The following is a 24,537-nucleotide window of genomic DNA, read 5'->3' as shown; positions in this document are numbered from 1 at the left end:
GAACAAGCTATTGAAGAACAAGTCATGAGCCGGACTTTTTCGAGCAGCGAAAGCAGCAACTCTGGGCAGTTCCTGCCAGCACTGGCCCTGTGTCCCTGAGGGGCGGGGTTCCCCCACCCCTGTAGGTCATGAGCCTGTGACAGCCCCGGGGACTAGGCTACTTCCATCCTCTGACTCCAGCCAGACCCTTCTGTCTTCTGCCTCTTTGGAGCTCCACATGCCATCTTCGTCACGAGCATTTACTGAGTGCTTGTCACATGCTAGTCACAGTGCCAGCTGCTTTTTGTGCGTTTATTCCTCCCAAAAACCCTGGGAGAGGGGAACGCTAGGCTATGTATTTTTAACCTGCCAGTGCCTCCTATTCCTTACCTGTGAAATGGGGGGCAGTGGCAGGACCCACCTTGCATGTAGTTGTGGTTAGGACAACGTGTGACAAAGCACGCATAAGACAGGACCTGACATGTAATGTACAGGGTCTGGCACAGATAACACTCCCTCCCTCAGCCCTGGGAGGCAGCCCTCCAGTCCAGGTAGGCAGCCAGGAGGCAAAGAAAGGAGAGGACCTGGTCCAGGCTGGGTCAGAAGAGCCAGGCAGGATGGAAGAGTATAAGCTGGACTGGATGGAGTGGGTGTCAGCCTCCAGGAGAGTTGAGGAGCTTGTGCTGGACGCAGCGGCTCTTCTGTCACTGACCCTTTGGGGGAAAAAGCAGGGTTGGACAGCACCCGACGTCCTCTCTGTGCTAAGTTCAGAGCCCAGGGGCCTCACACACCTACCTCATTTGAGAGGAATAATCCTCCAGACAGTCAGAAAGGGGCTGACCACATGTTTCCGGAAGTATGGAACAGAGCAACAAGGCGCAAGTGGCGAAGATGCAGCAGAGAGAACTGGAAATGGTGGCGAGGCTCTGGCTGACGAGTGCCAGGGATAAGACGGCTCCAGACGCCCAGGCCAGATACACCAGCCCTAGACCCGTCGCCCTGGCAGAAAAAGTCAGAGCCTGTCCGGGGGCCTCCTGGGCCCAGAAGCTGGGGAGGGTAGAAGCAGCTCCCCAGAACTCCACCCTGTCCCGACTCACAGTCAGACCTTGGAGAACGTAGCTCTCCTTTGATCCAAGTAGGTAGTCATTTCTTCTGGGCCTACTCCATGGGGTCAGGAGTAGGAGAAGTAGGACCCACACAACAGTGAGGGGGTGGGTGTGAGAAGAAGGCTGGGCAGGAGGATATGGTTGCCCGTAGCAACATCTCCTGAGGTAAAGGGCCTGAGCCTCAGAGTGGTGCAGACACATCTCAGACACTCAGTGCAGGGTGGAAACTAGAGTCAGACCACCCAGGGCCAGTGCTAATTCTGCCCCTTGCCCTGTCTGACCTTGACCTAGTGCCTTCCCCTCTTTGGTTTCATTGTCTCCAGTAGGGCTAATCATGGTGTTTGGGAGACTTTTTTGTGAGGTGGAATAATTCATGTCAACTTCTCAGCACACTGCCCATCACCAGGTGAATGCCCAATCTTAGCTGCCACCATTCACCTCGTTATTGTCCTGCCTTCTCACCGCGCCCCCCCCCCCCGGCCCCCTCCCACCAGGGTCTCACCTGAGGACAGTAGGGAGGAGCTCAGCTGTGTAGACGAAGACCACGGTGACTGAGGCAGTCAGGCTGAATTGTCCGAGCAGGACTATCAAGACCGTGATGGATTTCGACTCTGGCCAGACAATGACCACCTGAGTTTGGGGCCGCCCCCACATCAGGCCAGGCAGGGGAGGCCTGCCATTCAGCTCTTGCTGGTCCCTGCCAGAAGGCACCTGAACAGTCCACCCCACCACCTGGTCAGCCAGCTGACTCGGGCATTTGGTCAGAGGACGGTCAGTGTTCTGAGGCCCAGTCAGGCTGGGAGTTCATTTTTGCTGCATCTGTTCACATTTAACCACCAGATCAGCCATGGATTGGAGTCAGGTGGCAGAAGGCTGCTCACTCTCCCGCCTGCACAAGGACGATTGCTCTGAGCAACGTGTCCTCTCCCAGGCCTCCGAGAGCTGTGCGTTTGGAGCCTGTCGGAACCACCCCCACCCACCCACCAGGGGGCAGGACAGCGCTCTAGCAACTGGTGCCTCTCCCAAGGTGTTGGGGCATCTGCAGGGGAGGTAGGCTCTGGGTGCAGGAGGCTGACTCCCAGGGTGCCTTGTTGGCGGGATAGGACAGGAAGCACGAGAGAGGGGTTGGACAGGAAGGAGGGCTTGGAGAGAAGGTGGCGGGGGGTGGGGGGGAAGGAAGGGCAGGCTGTACCTGAGGGGAAGATGAGGATAAGCAAGTTTAAGAAGGTGCATTGGAAGACAGTCACAACCAGGCTCCACTTCCTCCCAATCTGCTCGAGGAGAAAGATACAGCATAGCCGGGCAGGCACCTCCATGATGCATGGAATTACGTGGTTGATGTGGATGTTCACACCAAAATTCTTCATCCTGAAGCTCAGTGTAAAGTAGTTGTGACTGACCGTGAACCTGGAATGAAGCCGGGAGAGAAACGCTCAGAGAGAGCACACACACAGATACACGCACACAGAGGGGCGAGGTGTGGAGACGGAAGTGGCAGGGGTGGCAGGGGGTAGGGTGGGAAGGGAAGAGAGAAATGAACACAGATCTGGAATCTGCGGGCCAAGCCAGGGTGCTGCGGCCTTGCTCCCTTGCAGCCTGGCCACGCCACATTCCTTCCCCAGAGTTTCCAGCAGGCACGTCTGTGTGCCATCCCTGCTCGCCAGCCTCGGGGACTCACCACACACAGCCCATCACGAAGGTTATCTTGCGCAGGTGCCTATTGTTATAGAAGTCCAGGACTGAGGCCTGTTGCACGCTCTTTTCAGGTACCTGTAGCTACAGGACAAAAAGAACCAACCAGAGGCAGGGCAGAACCCCAGCTTGTTCCCCTCCCTATGGGACTCTCAAGGACCCCTGTCCCCCAGTGCCAGCCTGGCCTCCGGCCTTGCCCTGGCAGGGGTAGGTTTTCTGTCACTCTTCCTCTCAACCAGTGGGCTGGGGATACCCTCTGGGCCAAAGTCCCACCTGAAAGGATGAAGGGGGAAGTGGCAGCAGCCTGCCCCGCCCTGCTCTGGTCCCCGAGGCCTCTTACCTTGTCCAGAAGACTTAAAGGAATCGTCTTCTTGTTCACACTGGCTGCGTAGCACAGCACCTGCTTGGTGGCCTGCACCTTCCCTCTCATCATCAGCCACCGAGGGGACTCTGGGAGGACCCTGCATGGCACATCCCCCTTATCTGTCACTCCCAGATGCCCCACCAAGTGGGCCCTGCCCCACCTCCACAGTGGCCGTCCTGTCCCAGTGTGAGGCCATTCAGTTGGTAGAGGCCTTGGAGGCGGCCATCGACCTTGAGACGTCCTCCCTCCCTCCGTGGCAGTCATCCCTTCCCCTGCCCAGGCAACACACAAACCCCGGCTGCTCGGTGTCCCCCTGCCCACGTGCTGTCTTGACCTCACTGTCTCTTTCCCCTCCGCCACCTGGGAGAGCGCTCTACTTTCTATCTTAGGGGTCACCCCCCCACCCGCCACTGCCCAGGCATACTAAGGACACACCCACACCTTCCACTGGAACCCCACGCTCATAGCTGGGACTAGCACTGTGACAAAGTCGCCTCCTAGATGGCTCCATTTTCTAGGTCATCCTCCCTCAACTCCCTGCCACCCCACAGAAGCCACCTCAAGATCATCAAGGCCAACAAGCACTTTACCAGCCTCTTTTTTTTTTGGCCTTCAACCCTGTCCATTCTTTGTCTTTGAACCTTGCCTTTCGAAGCTTTGCCTTCTGGTTTTCCAACCGCCACTCTGGTGTCTCAGGGGCCTCCAGCTCTCTCTCCCCTCATCTGCATGCCCTTTAACCCAGGGAGCACCCCACCCACTCCATCCCTTCCAGGACCCTTCACACCCATCAGACCCAGCCCTGTGCATGCCCTGCGCCCCTCCGCTCACCAGATGAAGGAGATGAGGGAGAACACGGGGGCCCCGCCCAGCAGGAACAGCAGCCGCCAGTGGGGGAGGATGTAGGCCAGCCCCATCAGGAACAAGGCCCCCAAAGACAAAAAGCATTGCTCCAGGATGACCGCGTGGGCCCGGTGCTCCCCCATTAGCCACTCCGTAGCTGTGCAGAGGCCAAGGGGACTTGATCACGGTCAGCTCAGGGTGCCCAGGGCTGCCCCTGCACCCAGCCTTTTGAGATGCCCCAGCCCTGTCTGGGACAGATGAAGCTGGGCAAGGGTTCTTCTGCCTGCTTATGATCTGCCCAAGGTCCAGGGACGGCCTTACAAAGCAGGGCAGCAGAGTGTCCCCTGTGTCCCCACAAGGCACACCGGAGGTCCCTTGCCTGACCTCTCAATCACATATATTGCCTCCAGGCCCTTCTCAGCCTGGCTGCCCCCGGCGAACACCTGTTGCCTGACCACCTGCCTCTCACTGGGAAGGCCTGGGAGTGGGCACTCCACAGTGTGGCTGCCACATGGTGTCACTGAGACTAGGTATCACTGTCCTTGTGTTCGCTCTCAGTGCATCGGCACTTTGGCCACTTAGGTCAGCCTCTGCAGAGGGACCGGGTCCTTCTGGCCAGGCTCTGGCAGGAGTTCTGCCAGGGACCAGGGAGCACAGCTGAGCTGGAGATGGCAGCTGTGGGGCTGAATGAGGGCCTGGGCGCTGGGGGCTTCCCCGTCTCCCTGGCCTGGGAGGGAACCGCAGGGCCTCTGCTTCACCGCTGTGTGACCCGGAGCAAGGCAGGGGACTTCCTGAGGCTCGAGTATCCTCCTCAGCCAAAGGAATAACAGAACAGTGTCAATAGTGCCTACTGAGTAGTGTTGGCAATTCAAAGGACCTGGGGTTGGCTTGGCCCTCCTTCAGCGCTCAATAAATACAAGCCATGTGCAGGGTTTCAGGGGACATGAGAGGAATATGTGGGGTGCTAGGTGGGTAGAATGGGGGGTGAGCGCGGAAGGGCACTCTGGGCACAGTTTTCCACACCTCCAGGCAGCCTGAAGTGGAAGCTCTTTCCTCCACTCCCAGTGCAACTAGTTCCACGGGGTGGCATGCCCCACCCACACGCACCCCCCAGTGTGCCCACCGCCCGCCTGCCCGCACAGCCCAGACTCACTTAAAGCGATGCTGCTGATGCAGTAGCCCATCAACGCCTGGAATGCCCCGAAGCGGAATAACACGTACTGTTGAAAGCTGTTGACGAAGGCTGTCCCGAAGCCGAAGATGATCAGCCCCAGGATCGACAGCAGGATGGAGGGGTAGCGGCCGATCCTGAGGGCAGCGAAGGGAGGCTGCGCCGAGCACCTGGACCTCCGTGTCTACCCCAGCCCGACCCCAAGGGCCAGGTCCTAAACCATCCATGGGCCTCCAGAGTGCACATTCCCTCACCTGCCCCAGCTTGAGACTTGTCAGTTCTGAACGCCCATGAGGAGGGGGTAGGGGTGTTCCAGGGACCAGAAGACACTTGGGGAAACTCACCTGTCACTTATTAACCCGAACATGAGAGACCCTATCAGAAGGCCAGCCAGGAATACGGTCTTCATGGCGTCCACGTTAAATTCCACATCACACACCAAGTCAAACTGGGGGTTAACACAGGGATTGGCCACAGACCTCCACCCAGGGTCAGCCTTCTGGTTCCAGAGACTGAGCCTCCTCCCAGGGTAGGCCTTTAGGCAGAAGGGACCTGGGACAGGGACAGGTAACCGTGTAGCAGGCCTCAGCAGCTCCCTCAACCTTCCCTCCTGCATCCAGCGGACTCTGGGAGTTAGGCCTGAAGAGAGGGACCAGAGGTACAGGCCACCACTGGGGTAGACGGACAGGTCACTGAGGAAGGACCAGCATCACTACAGGCCCTTTCTCCGAAACAGAAGTTTGGGCCTCAGCCTAGAGACTCAAATTGGACAGGTCTGTGCCTTGAAGGGTGCGGGTTGCCGCTTAGCCTGAGAACCCCTGTAAGAGGCACCGATCAAAGCAGCTTCTTTCTTCAATCCCCTATCTTCTGAGAGTTCCGAGGCCAGAGCCACAACTGCAGAAGCGCTCCCCTGGCCCTCTGCCTTCTGCCCCTACCCCCAAACCCACTCTAGCTTTCTGGCTAAGACAGGTAAGGCCAGGGCTGAGCAGCAGGAATCCTAAGTGTCTGCCCTGGCCTTTCCTCTGCAGGGTGACCTTGGGTCAACTGCCTTTCGTCCCTGAGCCTCTGTTTCTCCATGTGTTGGGTGAAGGTGAGGGCCCGTGCCTGGGCACCTGGGATAGCTACAGACAACTGTGGACAAGGCACACCTCGTTGATCATGGACCGCGTCCTGCTCTGAGGATAGATCCACCCATGGTAGCATGACTCTGTGTAGTTCAGGCCAAACTGGATGATAGAATCCAGATCCCTGGTGACAGGCGTGTACATGAGGCATGTCATGAATCTACCACTGGTATCACGGGGCAGGGTCAGGTTCAGCTGCTCAGCCTCTGACAGGTTCGGGCCCACTGCCAGGATCCAGCTGGTGTTGCAATAGGGCTTCTGGGCTGTGAACGTGAAGACGTCGGCAAACATGAAGAAGGCTGCCAGGACGTTGGGGAGGAAGGTGAGAGCCACCAGCCTCTGCTGGAATGTGCCAAACTCCCCCAGCGCATCCATGATGCTGGCAAACTTGTCACCCTGATTGGTTTGGGCCACCCTCGAACTATGCAACGGCATCTCCACGGAAGAGGAACTTGAGAATTCTGCCGACTCATGCTGGATTGAAATCCTGGAAGAACCCTGGGATTTGAGCTCTCCCTCCAAGTTGTCTTCGTTTTCCATCTGTTCAAAGAAAGGATACGGCACAGTTGCTATGGCTACCACATCCCAGACCTCGGGGGCGGGCAAGGGAGCCCCTGGCTAGAAACTGGCCTCTCCACTTGGAACACTGTGGACTCCAACCTTACCGTTCTTCGTGGTTCCTTCCTTTACTACTAAAATTTCTGAGTGAACATAATTTGTCCCCCATTGGCCCACCCATTCCGATTTCTTAATGTTTCAGAAAATGCTGTGCTAAGTGCTGAGGAGTTGTCCTACAACTTCCCCCCAACGGGAAACTTCACTTGCACATGCACACCAAGGTACCACCAGACTTGCAAAAGGAGAGTTCTCCAGAGAATGTTCTTTGCAAACAAACAAACAAACAAACAACAAACAACCCCCCCCCCAGCCTCCCAATCTGGATCAGGAATGGCCAGGAACCAAGGCTCAGGTGGGTGGCTGGAAGCCCTGGCCACAGAGGTAGGAGCCAGAGCCACCCAAACGGTAGGAGGACACACAGCATGGAGCCAGAGCGGAGGCAGGTAAGGGAGGAGTAAGGCAGTGATAGTGACTGCCAGGATACCACCTTGAAACAGAACCAAGGGGTGGGGTGGGAGAGGAACAAGGCTTAAAAATTTTTGTTTTAAGGTGAAACCTTCAGCAGGGCTGAAAAGGTCCCGAGTGAGGGCATCTTTTGGTTGCGAGTAGAAGCAAGCCTGCCCCGAAAGGAAACCTCTGCAAATGAAGCCTGGGAGTGTCTTAGAGGTTAAGATCAAGCAAAGAACTCAAAACAAAGACTGTCATGCGCCTGAAGAGGCAAGCCCTTCTGAGTCAACAGAAACAAGAAACAGTAGCTTGAGACTGAATTCACAATTTTACATGGATACAGATGTGTGCAGGTATACAGGGTCCGGGACAAATAATGCCTCCCCCTTGTTTACTACAAGATCTTTTATTACCAAGTCATAAGCATGCAATTCTTCAACATAACACTATCACACTCAAGCAAACCATATGCCATTTTAGGTGAGTTGTTCAAATTCAAACTGTATTACACCCCCAGTGTTACCCTACCAGCCATACTCACAACAGCATTACTTCTGTCGGCCCCTGTATTTCCCACCTCTGTCCGCCAAGATGGCCTCCAAGCAATGGTACTGTAATAGTAGCGAGGCACCTAGCGCTCAGATCTTGGTTTCTGAGTAAAAGAACCAGGGCTCTTTGGAGGAGGGGTGGATTCAGGGGAAAGTACAAGAGGAGTTTGGGATGTCTTATGGTACCAGAAAGTAAGGAAGAGTCCCCACCATGACAGGGGCGCGTCAAAAGGCCATGGGAACCAAACAGGAGTCCCCAGTGATCAAATCTGGGACAATTCTGGCAACAAAATGACTAATGATAGTAATGAATAACCCATAGAACAAATACATCTGGATCCACGCTGATATGAACAAATAACTGGGTAAATAAACAGGAGTAAAGGGGCCGTTCTTCCTCACTGTAGAATCCTAATTAATAAACAGGGAAGGAATGATGGAAATGGGATGGAAATAGGAGAAGCAGATATTTGCACAGTCTCAGAGTACCTCTCCACAAGATGCTGTTCAATTACAAAGGGAATATATATAAAGAAGGCACTGGCCAAGCCCTGGCTGGTGTAACTCAGTGGATTGAGTGCGGGCCTATGAACCAAAGATCACGGTTCGATTCCTGTCAGGGCACATGCCTGGGTTGCAGGCCACTTCCCAGCAAGGGATGCACAAGAGGCAACCATGCATTGATATTTCTCTTTCTCTCTCCTTCCCTTCCCCTCTAAAGATAATAAAACCTTAAAAAAAAAGAGAAGGCACTGGGCAGACCACTTCAACCACAATATTCCATGGTGTATAGTTCCTTCTTGCCTGGCGAATCACCCCTTCGTCTGGGGTCTCCACGGTGTATGCAGTCACTGAGTAGCCATTTTGGTTTTCAGATTGCCTGGTATCATGATGCTTATGTTTGAGTAACCATTGTTTTACTTAACAATGGCCCCAAAGCACAAGAATAGTGTTGTTGGCAATTCAGATACACCAAAGAAAAGTCATAAACTTTATTGTAGATGTGTATGTAGAAGAAAAATCAGTATATACAGGGTTTGGTACTCTCCTAGTTTCAGGCATCGCCTGGGGGGGGTCTTGGGATGTATCCTTTGCAGATGAGAGATAATTGTACTATTTTTTGCAACTCTTTTGGTCACTCTAATATTTGTTAGAATTTAAAATATTTTTTTGCCCTAGCTAGTGTGGCTCAGTGGATTGTATGCCAGACTGTGAACCAAAAGGCCATCAGTTCGATTCCCAGTCAGGGCACGTGGCTAAGTTCTGGGCCCGGTTCCCTGCTGGAGATGTGTGAGAGGCAGCTGATTTCACCTCTCTCTAAAAATAAATTTTAAAAAATCGTTTTGAAATTTTAAAGAGTTTTTAAAACAGGGGAATTGGGAAAAAGACGCCATTTACAATATTAAGAGAATATGAACTGGGAACAAATTTTACAAAACATGTGTGAGACGCCCATTAGGATGGCTGTTACTGTATTTAAAAAACTCCCCAAAATAACAAACATTGGTGAGAAAGTGGAGAAATTGGAACCCTTGCTCGTTACTGATGAGAATGGAAAACAGCGCAGCCCCTCTGTGGCAGATCCTTGAAAAACAAAAAAGAGAGTTACTATCGAATCCAGCAATTCTTCCGGCTATGAGCCCCAAATAGCTGAAAGCAGAAATTCAAACAGATAGTTGCACACCAAGGTTCACAGCGGCGCTATTCCCAGCAGCCGAAAGGTGAAAGCAACCCAAGTAGCCATCAGTGGGTGAACAGGTGAGCAAAATGTGGTGTGTACATGTGATGGAATATTATTCAGCCTTTAAAAAGAATGAAATTCTGAGGCCCTGCCTGGTGTAGCTCAGTGGATTGAGCGCAGGCCTGCGAACCTGAAGATCACGGTTCGATTCCCAGTCAGGGCACATGCCTGGGTTGCAGGCTGGTTCCCTGCAGCCAACTCCCAGCAGGCGACGCACAAAAGGCAACCATACATTGATGTTTCTCTCCCTCTCCTTCCCCTCTGAAGATAAATAAATAAATAAATAAAATCTTTAAAAAAAAAAGAATGAAATTCTGATACGTGCTATCAGGATGACCCTTGAGGACCTTGCATTCAGTGAAATAAGCCAGTCACAAAAGGGCAAATGTTGTATGATTTCACTTTTATGAGAGAACTAGAGTAATCAAATTCAGATACAGAAAGCAGCATGGTGGTTGCCAGGGACCGGAGAGAGGAGAGAATGGGGGGTTATTGTTTAATGGTACAGAGTTCAGTTGGGGAAGATGCAAAATTTCTGCAGACAGATAATTTCCCACTGTGATGCCTCTGAATGGTACCCTTAAAAATGGCAAAAAAGAAATAATCATATGACTCAATAACAAAACCCCACAAATAATTCAATGTAAAAATGGACAAAGGAACTGAATAGACACTTTTCCAAAGAAGACATACAAATGGCCACCAGGTACATAAAAAGTTGCTCAACATCATTATTAATCAACAGAGAAATGCGAATCAAAACCACAATAAAATATCATCTCACACAAATTAGAGTAGTTCTCATCAAAAAGGAAAGAGGGAAGTGGGGTGAGGATGCAGAGAAAAGAGAGACCCTTATGCACAGCTGGTGGGAATACAACCACTGCGGTTGACAGTATAGAGGTTCCTCAAAAAATTAAAAAGAGCCCTGACTGGTGTGGCTCAGTTGGTTGAGCATTGTCCTGCAAAGCAAAAGGTGGATTCCCAGTCAGGGCACATGCCTGGGCTGCAGGTTCGGATCCCAGTCAGAGCATGTACGAAAAGCAACCAATCAATGTTTTGCTCTCACATTGATGTTTCTCCTCTTCCCTTCTCCTCTCTCTAAAATTAATAAGCAGGTCTTTGGATGAGGATTAATATAATAATAATAATAATAATGATAAGAAGAAGAAGAAGAAGAAGAAAATGGGCAAAAGACATGAATGGGCATTTTGAGAAGAGGAAATTAATGGGGCCCACAAACATATGAAGAGATGCTCAATATTTTTAGTAAAGAGGAGCATGCAAATGAAGACCTTAATTAGACCTTAATATTCAATTGATGTGCACAACTTAAGAAATCTGACAGTACCAAGTGTTGGAGAGACTCTATCTTTCATACATTTCTGGAAGGATTATGCATAGTTCCACACTGGAAAACAACTTGGCGTTGTCTTATAAAATCAAATATTTGCATGCCTTGTAACCCAGCAACTCTACCCCCATGTACATACTCTGGAAAAACATTTCTATATATGACCCAGGCAATAAATACCAAAATGGTGATGACAACACACTTCACATATTAAAAGAAAAAGAACCCAAATGCACATTTACAGAAGAATGGATAAACTGTGGTATATTTACACAGAAGAATACAATACAGCAATGAAAAAGGAATCCATTTCAGCTACATCCATTAAGACTTGACAGGCCTTTGCAGGCTTTGAAGATGACAAGGAACCATGAGCCAAGGAATGCAGGCAGCCTCTAGAAGCCGGAGAAGGCAAGACAACGGATTTCCCCACCCCAGAGACTCCAGAAAGGAATGGCCTCCCTGACATCTTGATGTTAGCCCAGGGGGACCCATTCTGACCTCCAGAACTGAGACGTAATACATTTGTGGTATTGTAAGCCACTGAGTTGGCAGTCATTTGTTACAGCAGCAGCAGGAAGTGAATGCAGTGTACACGTGTGTATGGTTAGAGGGGGTGGCAGCGCATAGAGGAGACTTCCCGGGGAGGGAGGGAGGGAGGGAGGAAGGGTGGGAACCCTTGCTCTCCTCACAGATTGGCTCCCGACTGTACCGCCTGGCCCCACAGGGCTCCCCCAGCGCACCCCCAGCGGCGCCTGTACACCTGCTGGGGTCTGGCAGTCTGCAAGGCCCTGAGTGCTTGCTCCCCCTACTGGATCTCACAGATCCCCTGCCAGGTGGACAGGTCCCAGGTGATTGGTTCTCAAGGTACAAAAGGGGAAACTGAGGTCTGGGAAAGGGGAGACAGCCAGGAGCACCACTCCATCTGCAGGCAGGAAAGGGCTGGTGGCACCCGGAGAACTCACAGTTCCCGTGAGCCTCCCACGGACTCCCCACGGCCTAGCGGCCCCACAGTTGTCAGGTGTCATCCAAACTGCCACCCTTCACACCCTCCCACGAACCAGAGCCAGGGCCCACCTGAGCACCATCCAAGCTCAGCCAGACCATTGGTAGCAGAGTATTTGGGTTCCACTGGTGGCCAGGAAGCCGTGTCACAATGGGGCAGGGAGGGCCCAGGGTGGGGTAGGAATGGTGAGGAGCAGCATTCTACTCCGGAGGCCCAACTGGCCACAGACCTTTGGGTCAGAATGGGACAAGGCAGGTGGGGAGGATCCCATGAGCCAGCTGCACGCCTTTGTGCAGACGATTCCTGGCACCAGGAGCACCTGTCCTCCCCTGAAGGGTCCCACCTCCACTGAGGGAAGGCCTTCCATCAGTCCAGACACTGCTGACCCATCCTCAGTCCCCATGCCTAAGGTGGGGGGTGGGCAGGAGAGGCAGAGGGGCAACAGGCCCTGCCTTCAGCTGCTCTCGGATCTGGGGGCAGAGGTGAGAGTGGAGTGGCTTCGGGCCCGGCCCCCAGTGGCTGCACGGCCAATTCCGTGCGGCAGGAGGGGAGAAGGCAGCAGAGGCGCTGAGCAGCTTGGGAGCTGCCACAGAACGGCTTCTCCTTCTCTTAAAGCAGGAGGAGAAGCTACCTGGTAGGAGAGAGAAGGACGTGATGCGGAGAGGAGGTGAGAAGCCACTGGTGAGAATGCCGGGTGCAGCCAAAGGCCCAGCGGAGACTGGTGACATTGGGTTCACAGAGCAGACTTGATGGCCATGAGACCCTCTCCAGCAGTGCCCAGCAGTGCCCAGCAGTGCCCAGCGGCCTGGGGTGCAGGGAGAGAGAAGGCAGATGTTTGGGCTCTTTGGCTGCTATGGGTTTGTAAGTTGGAGAACGATCAAAGGGTGGAAAGGATAAAGTTCAGGGTGTTGGCAACGGAGGGAAAGGACCTCCATCTCTCAATAGATATGAAAATGACAGCTCACACCCTCAAATCGGAGGACACTGGTGGGACACTGGTGGGAGGCAGTAATGAGGTACACAGGCCACGAGGCCCAGGAATGCTAAGGCTGGCGTTATGGACTGAGAGCTTGGGTCCTACCGGAATCTCCCAAATGTCCAAGTTGAAGCCCTAACCCCCAATGATATTCGGCAGTGGGCCTTGGGGAGGGAGTTTGGGTTAGATGAGGTCACGAGGGTGCAGCCTTCGTGATGAGCTTGGTGGCTTTTCAAGAAGAAGTGAGATCTCTGTCCACTTGCACGCAGAGGGAAGACCCAGTGAGGGCACTGTGAGGAGGTGGCCATCGACAAGCCAAGAAGGGGGTCCTCCTCAGAACCTGGCCCTGTGGGCACCCTGATCTTGGACTTCCAGCCTCTGGAACTGGAAGAAAATAAATTTCTGGTGAAAGGCACCAATCGATGGTACCGTTATTGCAGCCTGGGCAGGCCAAGGCAGGTGGGGCTGATGGAGCAGAGATTCAGAAGGCTGGGATGCGGTGGTCAGAGAATGGGGTGTCCTTCACTTGTTCAGTCATATGCCAGATATTCTGGGGGTGTTGGAAGTGGAGAGGACTTTCCCCAAGCTGGTGGCAGGAGCTGGAGTGGAAGGGACAACCACGAAGCAGGTAGCTTTAGGTGGGTGAGGCTGTGTGCACTGGGGGCAGGCAGTGGGAAAAGCTGCTGGGCAAGGTGGGCTGGCCTGAGGGACCACACCTGAGGGCTGTCCTGTAAAGTAGTGCCAGCCGGGGGAGCAGGCGCTGGAAAGATCAGCGCAAGTACATTGGCTAAATTGAGGAACAACACAAAGGCACCGAGAGCATTGCCGCACAGCCACAGACACGCCCGTGGAGGAGCGGACTTCCCGATGGACAAATGATTAGTGAGCACGGCCTGGAAGGAGCTACATCTGGCAGCAGCCAAGTGGAAGTCCTCTCTGTTCTTCCCCTTCACCTTGTCTGGGCCCTTTAGGAGCCAGAAGCATCAGACCATCAAAGGGGGAAGGGGACACAGAGAGGAGCAGAGCCCACCACTGCACGGTCCCCGAGCCACACAGGTTAGGTGGAAGCTGAGTGCAGATGGCAGATTGGAGGATCTTTGAAGAGAATGCAAGACGGAAGCTTTGATTTCCCCTGGACATAGAGTCTTCTCCCAGCAGGACCAAACGTCCTGTGGGATCCCCGCCTTGGCCAGAGGGGCCTGGTGCTGCCCCTAGAAGGAACCGCCACCTCTCCTGATCCACAGTCTTTTCATCCTCCCACCCAGAAAGAGAACCCAGCTTCCCATTTTCTCCTCCTACTGAGCGCACTTGGAAAGGCCCTTCCTCGGTGATCTGGGTTTGGTTGTGTTTAGAGGGCAGGCGGACCCCAGCCTGAGGGGATCAGGGAGCCAGACCACCCACAAGACTATCGGAGAAGTTAAGACCGAGACCCTAACTCAGAAGAGGGAGTGGGGGGTGGGGCTCCGGGGATAAGGAAGGTGATGGAAGGAGAGAGGCACTGTCCCAGCTGTCCCGGTGTGGGCCTGTCAGTCAGCACTGGTGCCGGAGTTAAGTCCCCGCATGTTGCCTCCGTCAGCAAAGCCGGTCTTGCGCACAGGTCCCGCCCACGTCCAGGGGAATGAAATCAGAAGTACGTGCTGCCCACAACAGCCACCCCTGGGCCGGACGTTCTTCCTGAGGCTTCATTTCCTGGGGGCTCTGCCTCTAGAGCCCTAAAGGGAACAAAAAGCCATCACTGGCTGACCAGGAACTGGTCCCATAGGAGTGTCCCTCACCAACCCTCAGAGGACGGGGAATCTAACCCAACACCAGTCAGATGTCTGGGGTTCCTAAAATGCCCCACATTGGTCTCTAAGTGACAGTGGGCAAATGGTGTGGCAGAGGCTTGGGCTTCTGACACAGGGACTACTGATGTGAAGTCAAGGCCCTGGGCTTCAGAGAAAACCAGCAGCTCACCGTGGGCAGGGCCGCTGCTCCAGGTCTTGGATGGTATCCTTTGCAGCCTGGCCACGTGTTTCAGGCAGCAACAAACAGAGCATGCCAGCCCCGATGGGGAGGCTGCCGTAAATGACCATGGGGAGGGCCTTGTGGAAATCTCGCAGCAGCATCACCAGGGGCGTGAGGATGCCCCCGATCCTTGAGAAGATGGCCACCAGCCCCATGCCTGTCTGCCTGGGGGAAGGCCAGTGCCAAGTGAGCAGGCTTGGCCTCTGTCTGGGCCCCAGCGCTGCCGCCGCACACTCCCTTGGGAGAAGACCCCTCGTTATGGCCCCGCAGTTACGGCCGGGCCCCCTGGCTCCTCCAGCCCACTCTCCCTTCCTCCTGCACATTGGACCCCCGAGAATCCAACTGAGGGCCCTGCCTCTGCTGCCTCCAGGCCGCCTGGTCAGCTGGCTGCTCTCCCGCTCCTGCCACCGCCCCACCACCCTAATGGCTCCTCCTCCTGAGCCATCTACTCTCAGACTTATGCCATATTCCAGTCGCGACATGATCAGGGCAGGGCCCACCTCCCTGCCTGTCCTCCGCCAGCCTCTGGACCACTGGGGTTTGGGCTGCACTGGGGTGCTGGACCCCAGCCGGCACCGCTGCCCCCGAGCCAGCCTTGAAAGCCAGTTGTAGACGGGCAGTGAGGGGGGAGGAGGGGGGGCCAGGAAGCAGGGGCCACACCAGCAGCCCTTACCTGATGATGGTGGGGAAGAGCTCGGCAGTGTAGACATAGGAGGTGGTAAACCCAGCGGTGACGGCGAACTTCCCCAAAACGGCCAGCACAGTGCTCACTATGGGCAGCTCTGCTGGAGGACGCTCGTCAGCCACACGGAGGGCAGACGGTCCCATCACCTGGGCCCTGCTCCCTGCCCGGTCCTCCCAGACTCCGCACCCCTTCGGTACCCGAACCCCAGGGAAGCCCTCCCTCTGGAAAGAGAAGCAATGGGCCACAGGTGAGTGAGGGTGGGCAGGAACAGGGGAGAGCCAGGCCTGGTACCTGCTGGGATGAAGGTGATGGTGATACACACGAGGCCACCCATGACCAGAGAACCCAGCTGGGTCCACCTGCGGCCAAACCTCTGCATCGGGAAGATGCTAAAGTAGCGGGTGAGTACCTCCACTGCTCCGAAGATTAGCTGGGTCAGGTAGATGTCCAGGCCAAAGTCCCCCACTTGGAGGCTCAGGCCATAGTATCCCAGACTGTCCACAAACCTACAAAGTATCCAAGGGTCCCTGTCACTTCTGGGTGATGAGGCCACCTCACTCAGAGAGAGCCTGGCTTGGCCAGAAGTCACAACAGGAGATGGGATGGCAGCACAGTCAGGGAGACACCCAGTCATTCCCGCACAGCCCCTCCCAGCCGGAGGGCCACCACTGACCTTCCCACCCCACTGACACATACCAGGGAAGGGGCAGCCCTTGGCTACAGCCTCAGGCCAGGGGCCGGGGCCCCAGTGCCCTCACCAGATAGAGGAGAGGATGGGGGTCACCTTCCGGAGCTGGGGGTGTCTGAACAGATCCAGGGCATTCCCTGAGGGGCCTGTCTTCTCCGGGACCAGCTGAGAGGAAGACGCTGTGTGAGGGGCCAGCAGAGTGGTCCATGGGAGTCAGGTTAGGGGGTTCGCAGGATCCCTGGCCCTGAGTACCTGGCTCAGCAGCTCTGGGGAGAGTCTCCGCCCATTGACTGAGGCCGCCTTCCGGATCACTCGTTTAGCCTCCTCGACCCTGCCCTGGGTCAGGAGCCACCGGGCAGATTCTGGCAGAACCCTGCAGGTCAGGAATGGCTGTGCCTGGGGGCACAGAGTCCTACAGGCCCTCCAGGCCCCCAGGAGCCTTCCTGGCCATCCCAGGGCACACGGAGCCCCATAGCCCTAGCAGGCCCCCTCTCCCAGACACATCTCTGCGGGTCCCATGAAGAGAACGGGGCAACACCCCGTCCCCACGGAGCACAGCTGACTAACCTAGGGCGGCTGGCTCCAAGCAGGGTCTCCTCACCAGAAGTAGAAGAACAGCAGCAAGACGGGTGCAGTGCCGGCGATCTGCAAGAGCCTCCAGTTGCGGACAGCATAGGCAAGTCCTGAGAGGACCATCAGCCCGAAGGAGAAGCCGCAAAGGTACAGGGCCACAGCCTGAGTCTGCCGAGAGGGCCCCACCCACTCTGCAGCTGCGGACAGAGAGGAGGAGACTGGGCCAGGCCCTGCCCTCTCATGCCCTGTCTCCGGAGAAGTCACCCCGTTGGTGGTCCCAGCCCAGGAAGTGCAGGTGTGACCACCCTAGGTGTGGGTACCTGCCCAGGCCCCCTCAGGCAGTCTGGGGAATGAGGTCAGTCCCCAGGGCCTCACCCTGTGGCTGAAGGCTTCAGGACCAGATACTCACCTAAGCTGGTACCGGTGATAGAATATCCAGCGGTGGCAGTGGCCATAGCAAAGCGCAAGACCAGGTAGAGATCAAAGCTGGGCACAAAGGCCAGGCCCAGGCCAGTGAGGGCGAACATCAGCAGCTGTATCAGAATACTAGCTTTGCGACCAATCCTGAAGTGAAAAGGGGACAGTCCAGGAGGGGCAGGGAGGAAGGAGACCAGCCCAGCCCTGGGGTCCCTGTGGGAGGGAAGACACAGGGTCCTACCCTGGGAGCCACACACAAGGGAGAAACTCAGCCCTGTGCCAGACGCCCAAGAACATGCTAGGTAAGGGATGAGCTTGGTCAAGGCTCTTACCGGTCAGAGAGGGGCCCGAAGATGAGGGCACCGACGAGGAGCCCCGCCATGTACACCGCCTGTGAGGTCTCCTTCAGGTGCTTCCGGTCACACACTAGGTTGAACTGAGGCAGATGTAGGCAGATGTGAGTCTAGGGGCAGCTGGGGGCCAGTCCTTTGTGGCCTAGGCCACCACTATAGACGTCCCAGGGCAGCTACCCTCAGTTCACAAACTGTGTGCCGAGTCAGCCCAGGGGACCAGAGGGAACTTCTGGGGCACAGCATGACACTTAAAATACTGAAGGAAAGTACAGCCAATACGCAACCTCTGTCTGATACATGAACTACTACTAGCTTGGGATCTACTACCTTGGGATCCACCAGCTTGGGAACTATTACTAGCTGTCTCAGCACGAGGTCATGCTACTCTCAGTGACGTCAGCTCTGTGGGAAGTTGTATTTCTGGCAGTTGCTGTGAAAAGAAGCAAGAGCGGTGAGAAAATCGACGTGGATCAGAACATGAGGGTGGTGGCGTTTAAGGACTGAGAAGTCGTGTCGTTCTCAATAGGTGCATGCGTTCTGTTCATTGTATTTATTTAAGAATGAAATATGGGGCAGCAGAGAGGGGGTGGATCGAGGTAGAAGAGGATACAAGGGGGACAAGTCATGGGAAAAAGACAATAAAAATAAATTCAGGCCCTGGCTGGTGTGGCTCAGTGGATTGAGCACGGGCCTGCGAACCAGAGGATTGCGGTTCGATTCCCAGTCAGGGCACATGCCTGGGTTGCAGGCCGGTTCCCAGCGGGGGACACACGAAGAGGCAACCATACATTCATGTTTCTCTCCCTTTCTCCTTCCCTTCCCCTCTAAAGATAAATAAATAAAATTTTAAATAAATAAGTAAATAAATTCAAAAAATAATGAAATAAAAGTGTTCTTTCAATTTATGTGTCTTATTTTTGTAAACAGCTATTACATTGTGAGGACATAAATGCTTAAGTTGCTTAGAGGATGAGACAGTCCTTCATACATAAAACTGTGACATGTTTCTTTCACATGTCCTGGAGAGGCCATGAAAAGTGACGGACACACTAAGGGTGCCGAGACTGGGGACCTCCGGCCGAGCAGGAATTCTGCCGCCTGACAGAAGTGGGGCTTCTTCCCCATAGCTAGGAACCCCCTGTGACCCACCTGGGCCTCCTAAGTTTTCACACCTGCAAGCAAAAGCCCCCTGAGAGTCACCATTCAAAGGCGATCAGAATACTAAGGGGCCTCACACATGCCTTGAGGAAGGTTAGTTAGGGCAGAGTGTGTGTGTGCACACGAACACGGTGGTGGTGTCAGAGCAGGGGTCGGGGGGAAGGGTGGGCAACACACCTGGAGACACAGAGAACCCAACGAACAGATGGGGAAACCCCTGGGAGAAACATGTGTGCCCACATAGCTCTGTACACATGTCTACGGCACGCACCCACACGGTAAGTCCTTGTGATCACCCCTCACCCCTAACCAGTTTCTGGGCCCCTCAGGGAGTTCTGTGCACCCTACGCACAGCTCAGCTCCATACACAAATGTTTGTGAGGGAATACGACATGGGAGCTGTCCTGCAGAGCTCAGAGAGATAGCTTTGCAACGACGACTAATGCCTTTTAAGTGCTTCGTCTGTGTGGGATGATATGCCCAATGCTTTACGTCCATTATCTCATAGAATTCTGACAACAATTCTTGACTTATTACTATTCCCCCAAGGAAAGGAGAGGTTAAGCAGCTAATCCTAGGTCCCACAGAAGCAGCTGGCCTTGGTTCACAGCTTGGTCCTCACCTGCCTGTCCATTTGCCACCTGGGCATCCCCAAGCCCAGCACGAGTAGCAGCCATCTGCAGGTCACTTTGTAGCTCATGCCAGGTGGCTCCAGGCAGAACACAGGCAGTTGGGTGACCTTGGTCTGTACCTCCCAGGACACTGTACCTTGAACCAGTGGACCCAGTACACAACTTCAGATTATGTTGAAGCATCACCACCCAACCACTTCTCCAAGCAACACCCTCAAGGGGTGAACATAATGGGCACCAATGCCCCACTGAAGTAAGTCCAGCTCTGTGGGATGGGTCCCTGTATAGCTGATCCTCCATGGCGGTCAGTGGTTGCAACCAGTCCTTGGAGCTAATTGGCCTGGGGTAAATCCCTTCATTGATGTGCCAAAAACAACCAAGGCTCAACTACAAGAGGAGGGTGTACACACCCACATGGAGGGTGCACCTGGAGTGCCCAGCTTGAGTGATCAAGGGGGCTATGCCACTGGACCCTACAGGACACCTACTGCATTAGGCTATTCTACCAAGCCTAGGAGGTGTAGCAGTTCTACCTAAAACACAGAAACAAACACAGGGAGGGTGCCAAAAGGAGGAGTCGAAGAAAGAACAGAACAAAACTACAGAAAAAGAAATAAACCAAATGGAGACAAGAAGTCTCCTAGGTGCAGAGTTTCAAAATACTGGTTATAAGGATGCTCAAAGAATTTAGTGAGGCCCTGGCTGGTGTAGCTCAGTGGATTGAGTGCAGGCCTGAGAACTAGAGGATCGCGGTTCGATTCCCAGTCAGGGCACATGCCTGGGTTGCAGGCCAGTTCCCAGCAGGGGACGCACAAGAGGCAGCCATACATTGATATTTCTCTCCCTCTCTCCTTCCCTTTCCCTCTAAAGATAAATAAATAAAATGTATTTATTTATTTAAAGAATTTAGTGAGAACCTCAACAGTATGAAAAAGGACCAGTGAGAAATGAAGGATACACTAACCAAAACAGAACAATTTACAGGGAATCAATAGTAGAGTCGAAGAAGCCGAGAATCAAATCGGTGGTTTGGAATATCAGGAAGCAAAAAACACCCAATCAAAACAGCAAGAAGAAAAAAGAACCCCCCAAGAATGAGGATAGTGTAAGGAACAATTGTCCCCCGGAACAATTTCAAGCATACTGACATTCATATCATGGAGGTGTCGGAAGGAAAAGAGAGGGAGCAAGAAATTGAAAACCTATTTGAAAAAATGACAGAAAACTTGCCTAACTTGGTGAAGGAAATAGACATACAAGTCCAGGAAGCACAGAGTCCCAAACAAGATGGACTCAAAGAAGCCCACACCAAGACACATCCTAATTAACGTGCAAAAGGTCAAAGACAAAGAGAATTTTAAAAGCAGCAAGAGAACAGTAGTAGTTAGTTACCTACACGGGAGTTCTCATAAGACTGTCAGCTGGTTTCTCAACAGAAACTTTGTAGGCCAGAAGGGATTGGCAAGAAATATTCAAAGAGATGAAAAGCAAGCACCTACAGCCAAGATTACTCCACCCAGCAGAGCTATCGTTTAGATTTGAAGGGCAGATAAAGAGCTCCCCAGACCAGAAAAAGCGAAAGGAGTTCATCACCACCAAACCAGTATTAAACAAAACGTTAGAGGGTCTTCTTAAGAAGAAAAGAAAAACAAGATAAAAACACATGAACAATAAAACTGCAATAAATATGTATCTATCATCATTTGAACCTAAAAGACAAAATATATGAACAAACAGAACAGAAACAGATTCATAGATACAGAGAAGCTTTTGATAGCTGCCAGATGGAAGGGGTATTGGGGGGATGGGAGAAAAAGGTGAGGGGATTGAGTACAAATTGGTAGTTACCAAACAGTCAGTGGGGATGTAAAACACATCCCCATGGGAAGATAGCCGATACTATTCTAATAACTATGTGGTGGCCGCTGGGTGTGAGATTTAGCAGGATGATCACTTAGTAAGTTACACAAATGTCTTACCACTGGCATGTACTCCTGAAGGTAATATAACTTTGTATGTCAACTGTAATTGAAAGGTGAAAATGATTTTAAAATGAAAAAAAGAAAGACTTTTCTACCCACAGGGAAAAAAAATTTATGTTCAATCTCTGGACTCCAGATCGCCCTCTTCACGAAGGCTCCACATTGGCCACCGCAAAGGTGAGAGCTGCAAGATCCCCCGAGGGACATGCGCCTCCTGCGGGGACCTGGGAAGCACAAGCCCATGTGAGAGTCCCAGCTCCATCGTCAGCCCATGACGTCACCCTGGCAAAGTCCCATCCCCGCTCTGAGCCTCATCCCAGCATGGAGGAAGAAAGTGGGCCTAGGTGCTTCCCAAGGTGTCTTTTTTACCCGAGGCAGGGGACGTGGGAATCTCCCTGTATCTGTCTAGGTCCCTCCAGGAGAATGAATGTATTAGCACGAGCCAATGCTCAGTATTCAGCAGGACAAGTTCTAGAGCCACGGGTGTCTGTCTGCCAGCATCCCAGAGGTCAGCAGGTGCAGATGGGAAGAGAGAAGGTGACAGGTAGGAAGCCCAAGTGTGGTGAGCAGAAAGGCAGATGAGTGGGCAGGGCAGGAGAGAGCATCGAAGAGTTAGGAAAATGAAGGGAGACTGGTAAGGAGGCACACACGCAGGGCAAGCTGAAACACCAAGGCAAGTGGATGGACAGGTGAGAACATGGGAGAGAGAAAAGCACCCACACAGAAAATCGGGAGGGGACTGACAGACAGGCAGGCCGGCAGGCAGGTAGGCAACTGTGCAGACAGGCAGGACAGACAAAAGGATAGGCAAAGATGAATGGACAGGTGGAAAGAGAGACCATAGAAAACAAACAGGGGGTAGACAGGGCTAGAGGGCAGCAGACAAAGAGAAAAACAGGACTAGCAAAAAGAAAAGCAGGCGTATCAATAGGCAATCATTTAGGCCAGGGGGCACGGGGTAAGACAGAGGCAGCGAGCCCAGTGTCGGAGAGCAGAGTCTAAGCCCAGGAACTGACAGACCTGTGATAGGTGGACAGCAGCCAAAAGGCAGCCTACCTCACGCTTTAGGGACAGGGGCCTGTGTTCAGGGTAGTCCCAGCCCATGTCACAAGGCTGCGTCTCATTGAAGCGGTGGCTGAGGATGTCCTCCAGGCTGGCCCCTTCAGGTGGAGGCCGGAACATGCGGCAGGGCTCAGGGTTGCCTGCAGCATCCAGTGGCACACTCAAGGACAGCTGCTGGGCAGCGGTCAGGTTCAAGGTGTGGTTCTTCACCCACGCCACTGAACAGTAGTGGATCTCCTCCTCCAAAACCATGAAGACTTGGGAAAATGTGAAGAAAGCAGACATCAAGCTGGGGATAAACAGCAGCAGCAGCAGCTGTATCTGAAAGCGACCAAAGTCGCTGATTTCAGCCAGGACCTGAGAAAATTGAACCATGTCTACTGGTCACCACGTCCTCAGCCTGAGGTGAGCAGGGAGCTCTGCACCTTGGCCCTGGGTTATGCGCTCCTCTTGGCTGTAATAATAGCTGCTTTAATGTTTAACTCAGATCCACCTTCTTACCTCAGCTCCCTGGCAGGGTAAGACTGGGATGAAAAAGAGTCCACTCCGGCTCGCAGAATCAGAGGATGTTTCATTGACTATGGGATAGACACTCTGGCATCACAGGAGCCAGAGAACCTTCCCAGGCCCGGCACACAGGGCAGTTTCACCCAAACATCACACAGTACCCACCCCAGCCTCACCAACAGCCACGTCCTGAACAATTTATAGCCAGTTCAATAGAACCCAAATTCTGAGAGCAGTTGCAATACCCAAAGGCACACAGAAGTGTCCCTTCTAGCAACCAGCCGGTGTTAGGAGAGCTGCAAGGCCCCATACTTATTAATTCTGCCCATGGACCAATCCAGTTCTTGACTCTGATAATCTCATCTTTCTCCTGTGGCTCCTGGTGTTGATGGTAGGTGACACCGGGCAGTCCCAGGGCAGTGTGAGGGCCAGGAGACCCACCAAGGGCGCACACGCCTTTCCTTTTCAGCACTGAAGACGGTTCGAGAGTGCAGAGAAAGTACAGAGGAGCCACAAGTTGCATTTCCATCCCGACTCTAGGAGTCCACCACAAAGACAAGTCTGAGGTTACAAGTAAATGCCAGTTGCCCCAGAGTAGCCCCAGCGACCCCAGGCAATCTCCATGGCAACAGAAGAACACAGGACAAGGTCGCTCCACCACAAGCCCCAGCTGTGGAAGCCCAGGTGGTGGCTACCCCTAACCTTGCTGGAGTCGGGATTCTTATAGGACTGGGGACTTAACAAAGGGAGGATCTCAAAGAGGAATCTTCCCCTTGGGTGGCATTTAGGCCATTGTGGGAGCTTGGGAATGATGATTTAAAGAGAACATTAGGAAAAACTACACGTGTACATATGCACACACATTCACCTATTTGCTTACGTATGAATAAGAAAGCCTTATAGCCCTGGCTGGGTGGCTCAGTTGGTTGGAATGTCATCCCATACACCACAAGGTTATAGGTTCAATCCCTGGTCAGGGCACATAACCTAGGCTGCAGGTTTGAGTCCCAGTTGGGGTGTGTACAGAAAGCAACTGATTGATGTTTGTCTCTCATATTGATGTTTCTCTCTCTCTCCCTTCCTCCCCCATTCCTCTCTGTCTCAAATTAATAAATATATCCTAGGGGAGGTTAAAGAAAAAGCCTTTTCATATTTTCAACTTTGGACCATTTTAAGAGCTCGGCAGAGGAACATGGGTGAAGGGAACCCGAGGATGCCAGGCTGTGCGGGAGAAGGCCCAGATACAGCGTGCCCGCATCTCTCTGCCACAGCCTCTGGCGGCCTGTTCATTCGTCGGCTTGCGTTTTAGGCGGGGCAGACGGTGGAGAGCAGAGGCAAGGGTACACGGCTCTGCAGGGCAGCCCCTTCCTCTCCACCACCCACCCCGCACTCCCCACCAGGCAGTATCTCTCATGAACAAGGATGCCAAAAGCCCTCAACAAAATATTAGCAACCTAAATACAACAACGTATAAAAAGAGTTTTATACCACGACCAAGTGGGATTCA

The 24,537-nt window shown here is 53.4% G+C and overlaps 2 protein-coding genes across 2 annotated transcripts; both read right to left on the bottom strand.

Annotated features, from left to right (window-relative positions):
- Positions 1-759: 759 nt before the first annotated feature.
- SLC22A14 (solute carrier family 22 member 14) lies at positions 760-6,960 on the bottom strand. Its single transcript, XM_037030540.1, has 9 exons — positions 6,301-6,960; positions 5,497-5,600; positions 5,135-5,289; positions 3,970-4,138; positions 3,118-3,238; positions 2,764-2,861; positions 2,278-2,492; positions 1,588-1,696; positions 760-978 (listed from the first exon to the last, which is right to left on the bottom strand). The coding sequence occupies exons 1-9, from the start codon at positions 6,814-6,816 to the stop codon at positions 771-773; spliced, it is 1,695 nt and encodes a 564-aa protein (XP_036886435.1). The 5' UTR covers positions 6,817-6,960; the 3' UTR covers positions 760-770.
- A 7,138-nt stretch (positions 6,961-14,098) lies between these two features.
- Positions 14,099-22,932, bottom strand: SLC22A13 (solute carrier family 22 member 13). Its single transcript, XM_037030371.1, has 10 exons — positions 22,518-22,932; positions 17,669-17,772; positions 17,329-17,483; positions 16,948-17,116; positions 16,599-16,719; positions 16,417-16,511; positions 15,950-16,164; positions 15,647-15,755; positions 14,923-15,138; positions 14,099-14,678 (listed from the first exon to the last, which is right to left on the bottom strand). Exons 1-10 carry the CDS (start codon positions 22,896-22,898, stop codon positions 14,591-14,593), a joined length of 1,653 nt encoding a protein of 550 aa, XP_036886266.1. The 5' UTR covers positions 22,899-22,932; the 3' UTR covers positions 14,099-14,590.
- Between the last annotated feature and the right edge of the window lie 1,605 nt (positions 22,933-24,537).

This window comes from Sturnira hondurensis, unplaced genomic scaffold (assembly GCF_014824575.4).
Source record: "Sturnira hondurensis isolate 20B ecotype Veracruz unplaced genomic scaffold, ASM1482457v3 Scaffold0020787, whole genome shotgun sequence".
In the NCBI taxonomy this organism is placed as follows: Eukaryota; Metazoa; Chordata; class Mammalia; order Chiroptera; family Phyllostomidae; genus Sturnira; species Sturnira hondurensis.
This window is presented reverse-complemented; position numbering and strand designations above follow the sequence as displayed.

Bases quoted from the DNA above. Each gene is read 5' to 3' on its own strand.
- SLC22A14 (XM_037030540.1), bottom strand. From the start codon at position 6,816: ATGGAAAACGAAGACAACTTGGAGGGAGAGCTCAAATCCCAGGGTTCT. The intron at 5,290-5,496 runs GTGAGTTTCCCC...CGCTGCCCTCAG, and splicing joins TTCGGGTTAATAAGTGACAG to GATCGGCCGCTACCCCTCCA. The intron at 4,139-5,134 runs GTGAGTCTGGGC...GCCTCTGCACAG, and splicing joins CATCAGCAGCATCGCTTTAA to CTACGGAGTGGCTAATGGGG.
- SLC22A13 (XM_037030371.1), bottom strand. From the start codon at position 22,898: ATGGTTCAATTTTCTCAGGTCCTGGCTGAAATCAGCGACTTTGGTCGC. The intron at 15,756-15,949 runs GTACCAGGCCTG...GTCCTCCAGCAG, and splicing joins CATCACCTTCATCCCAGCAG to AGCTGCCCATAGTGAGCACT. The intron at 15,139-15,646 runs GTAAGGGCTGCT...GCCTTCCCCCAG, and splicing joins CTCTTCCCCACCATCATCAG to GCAGACAGGCATGGGGCTGG.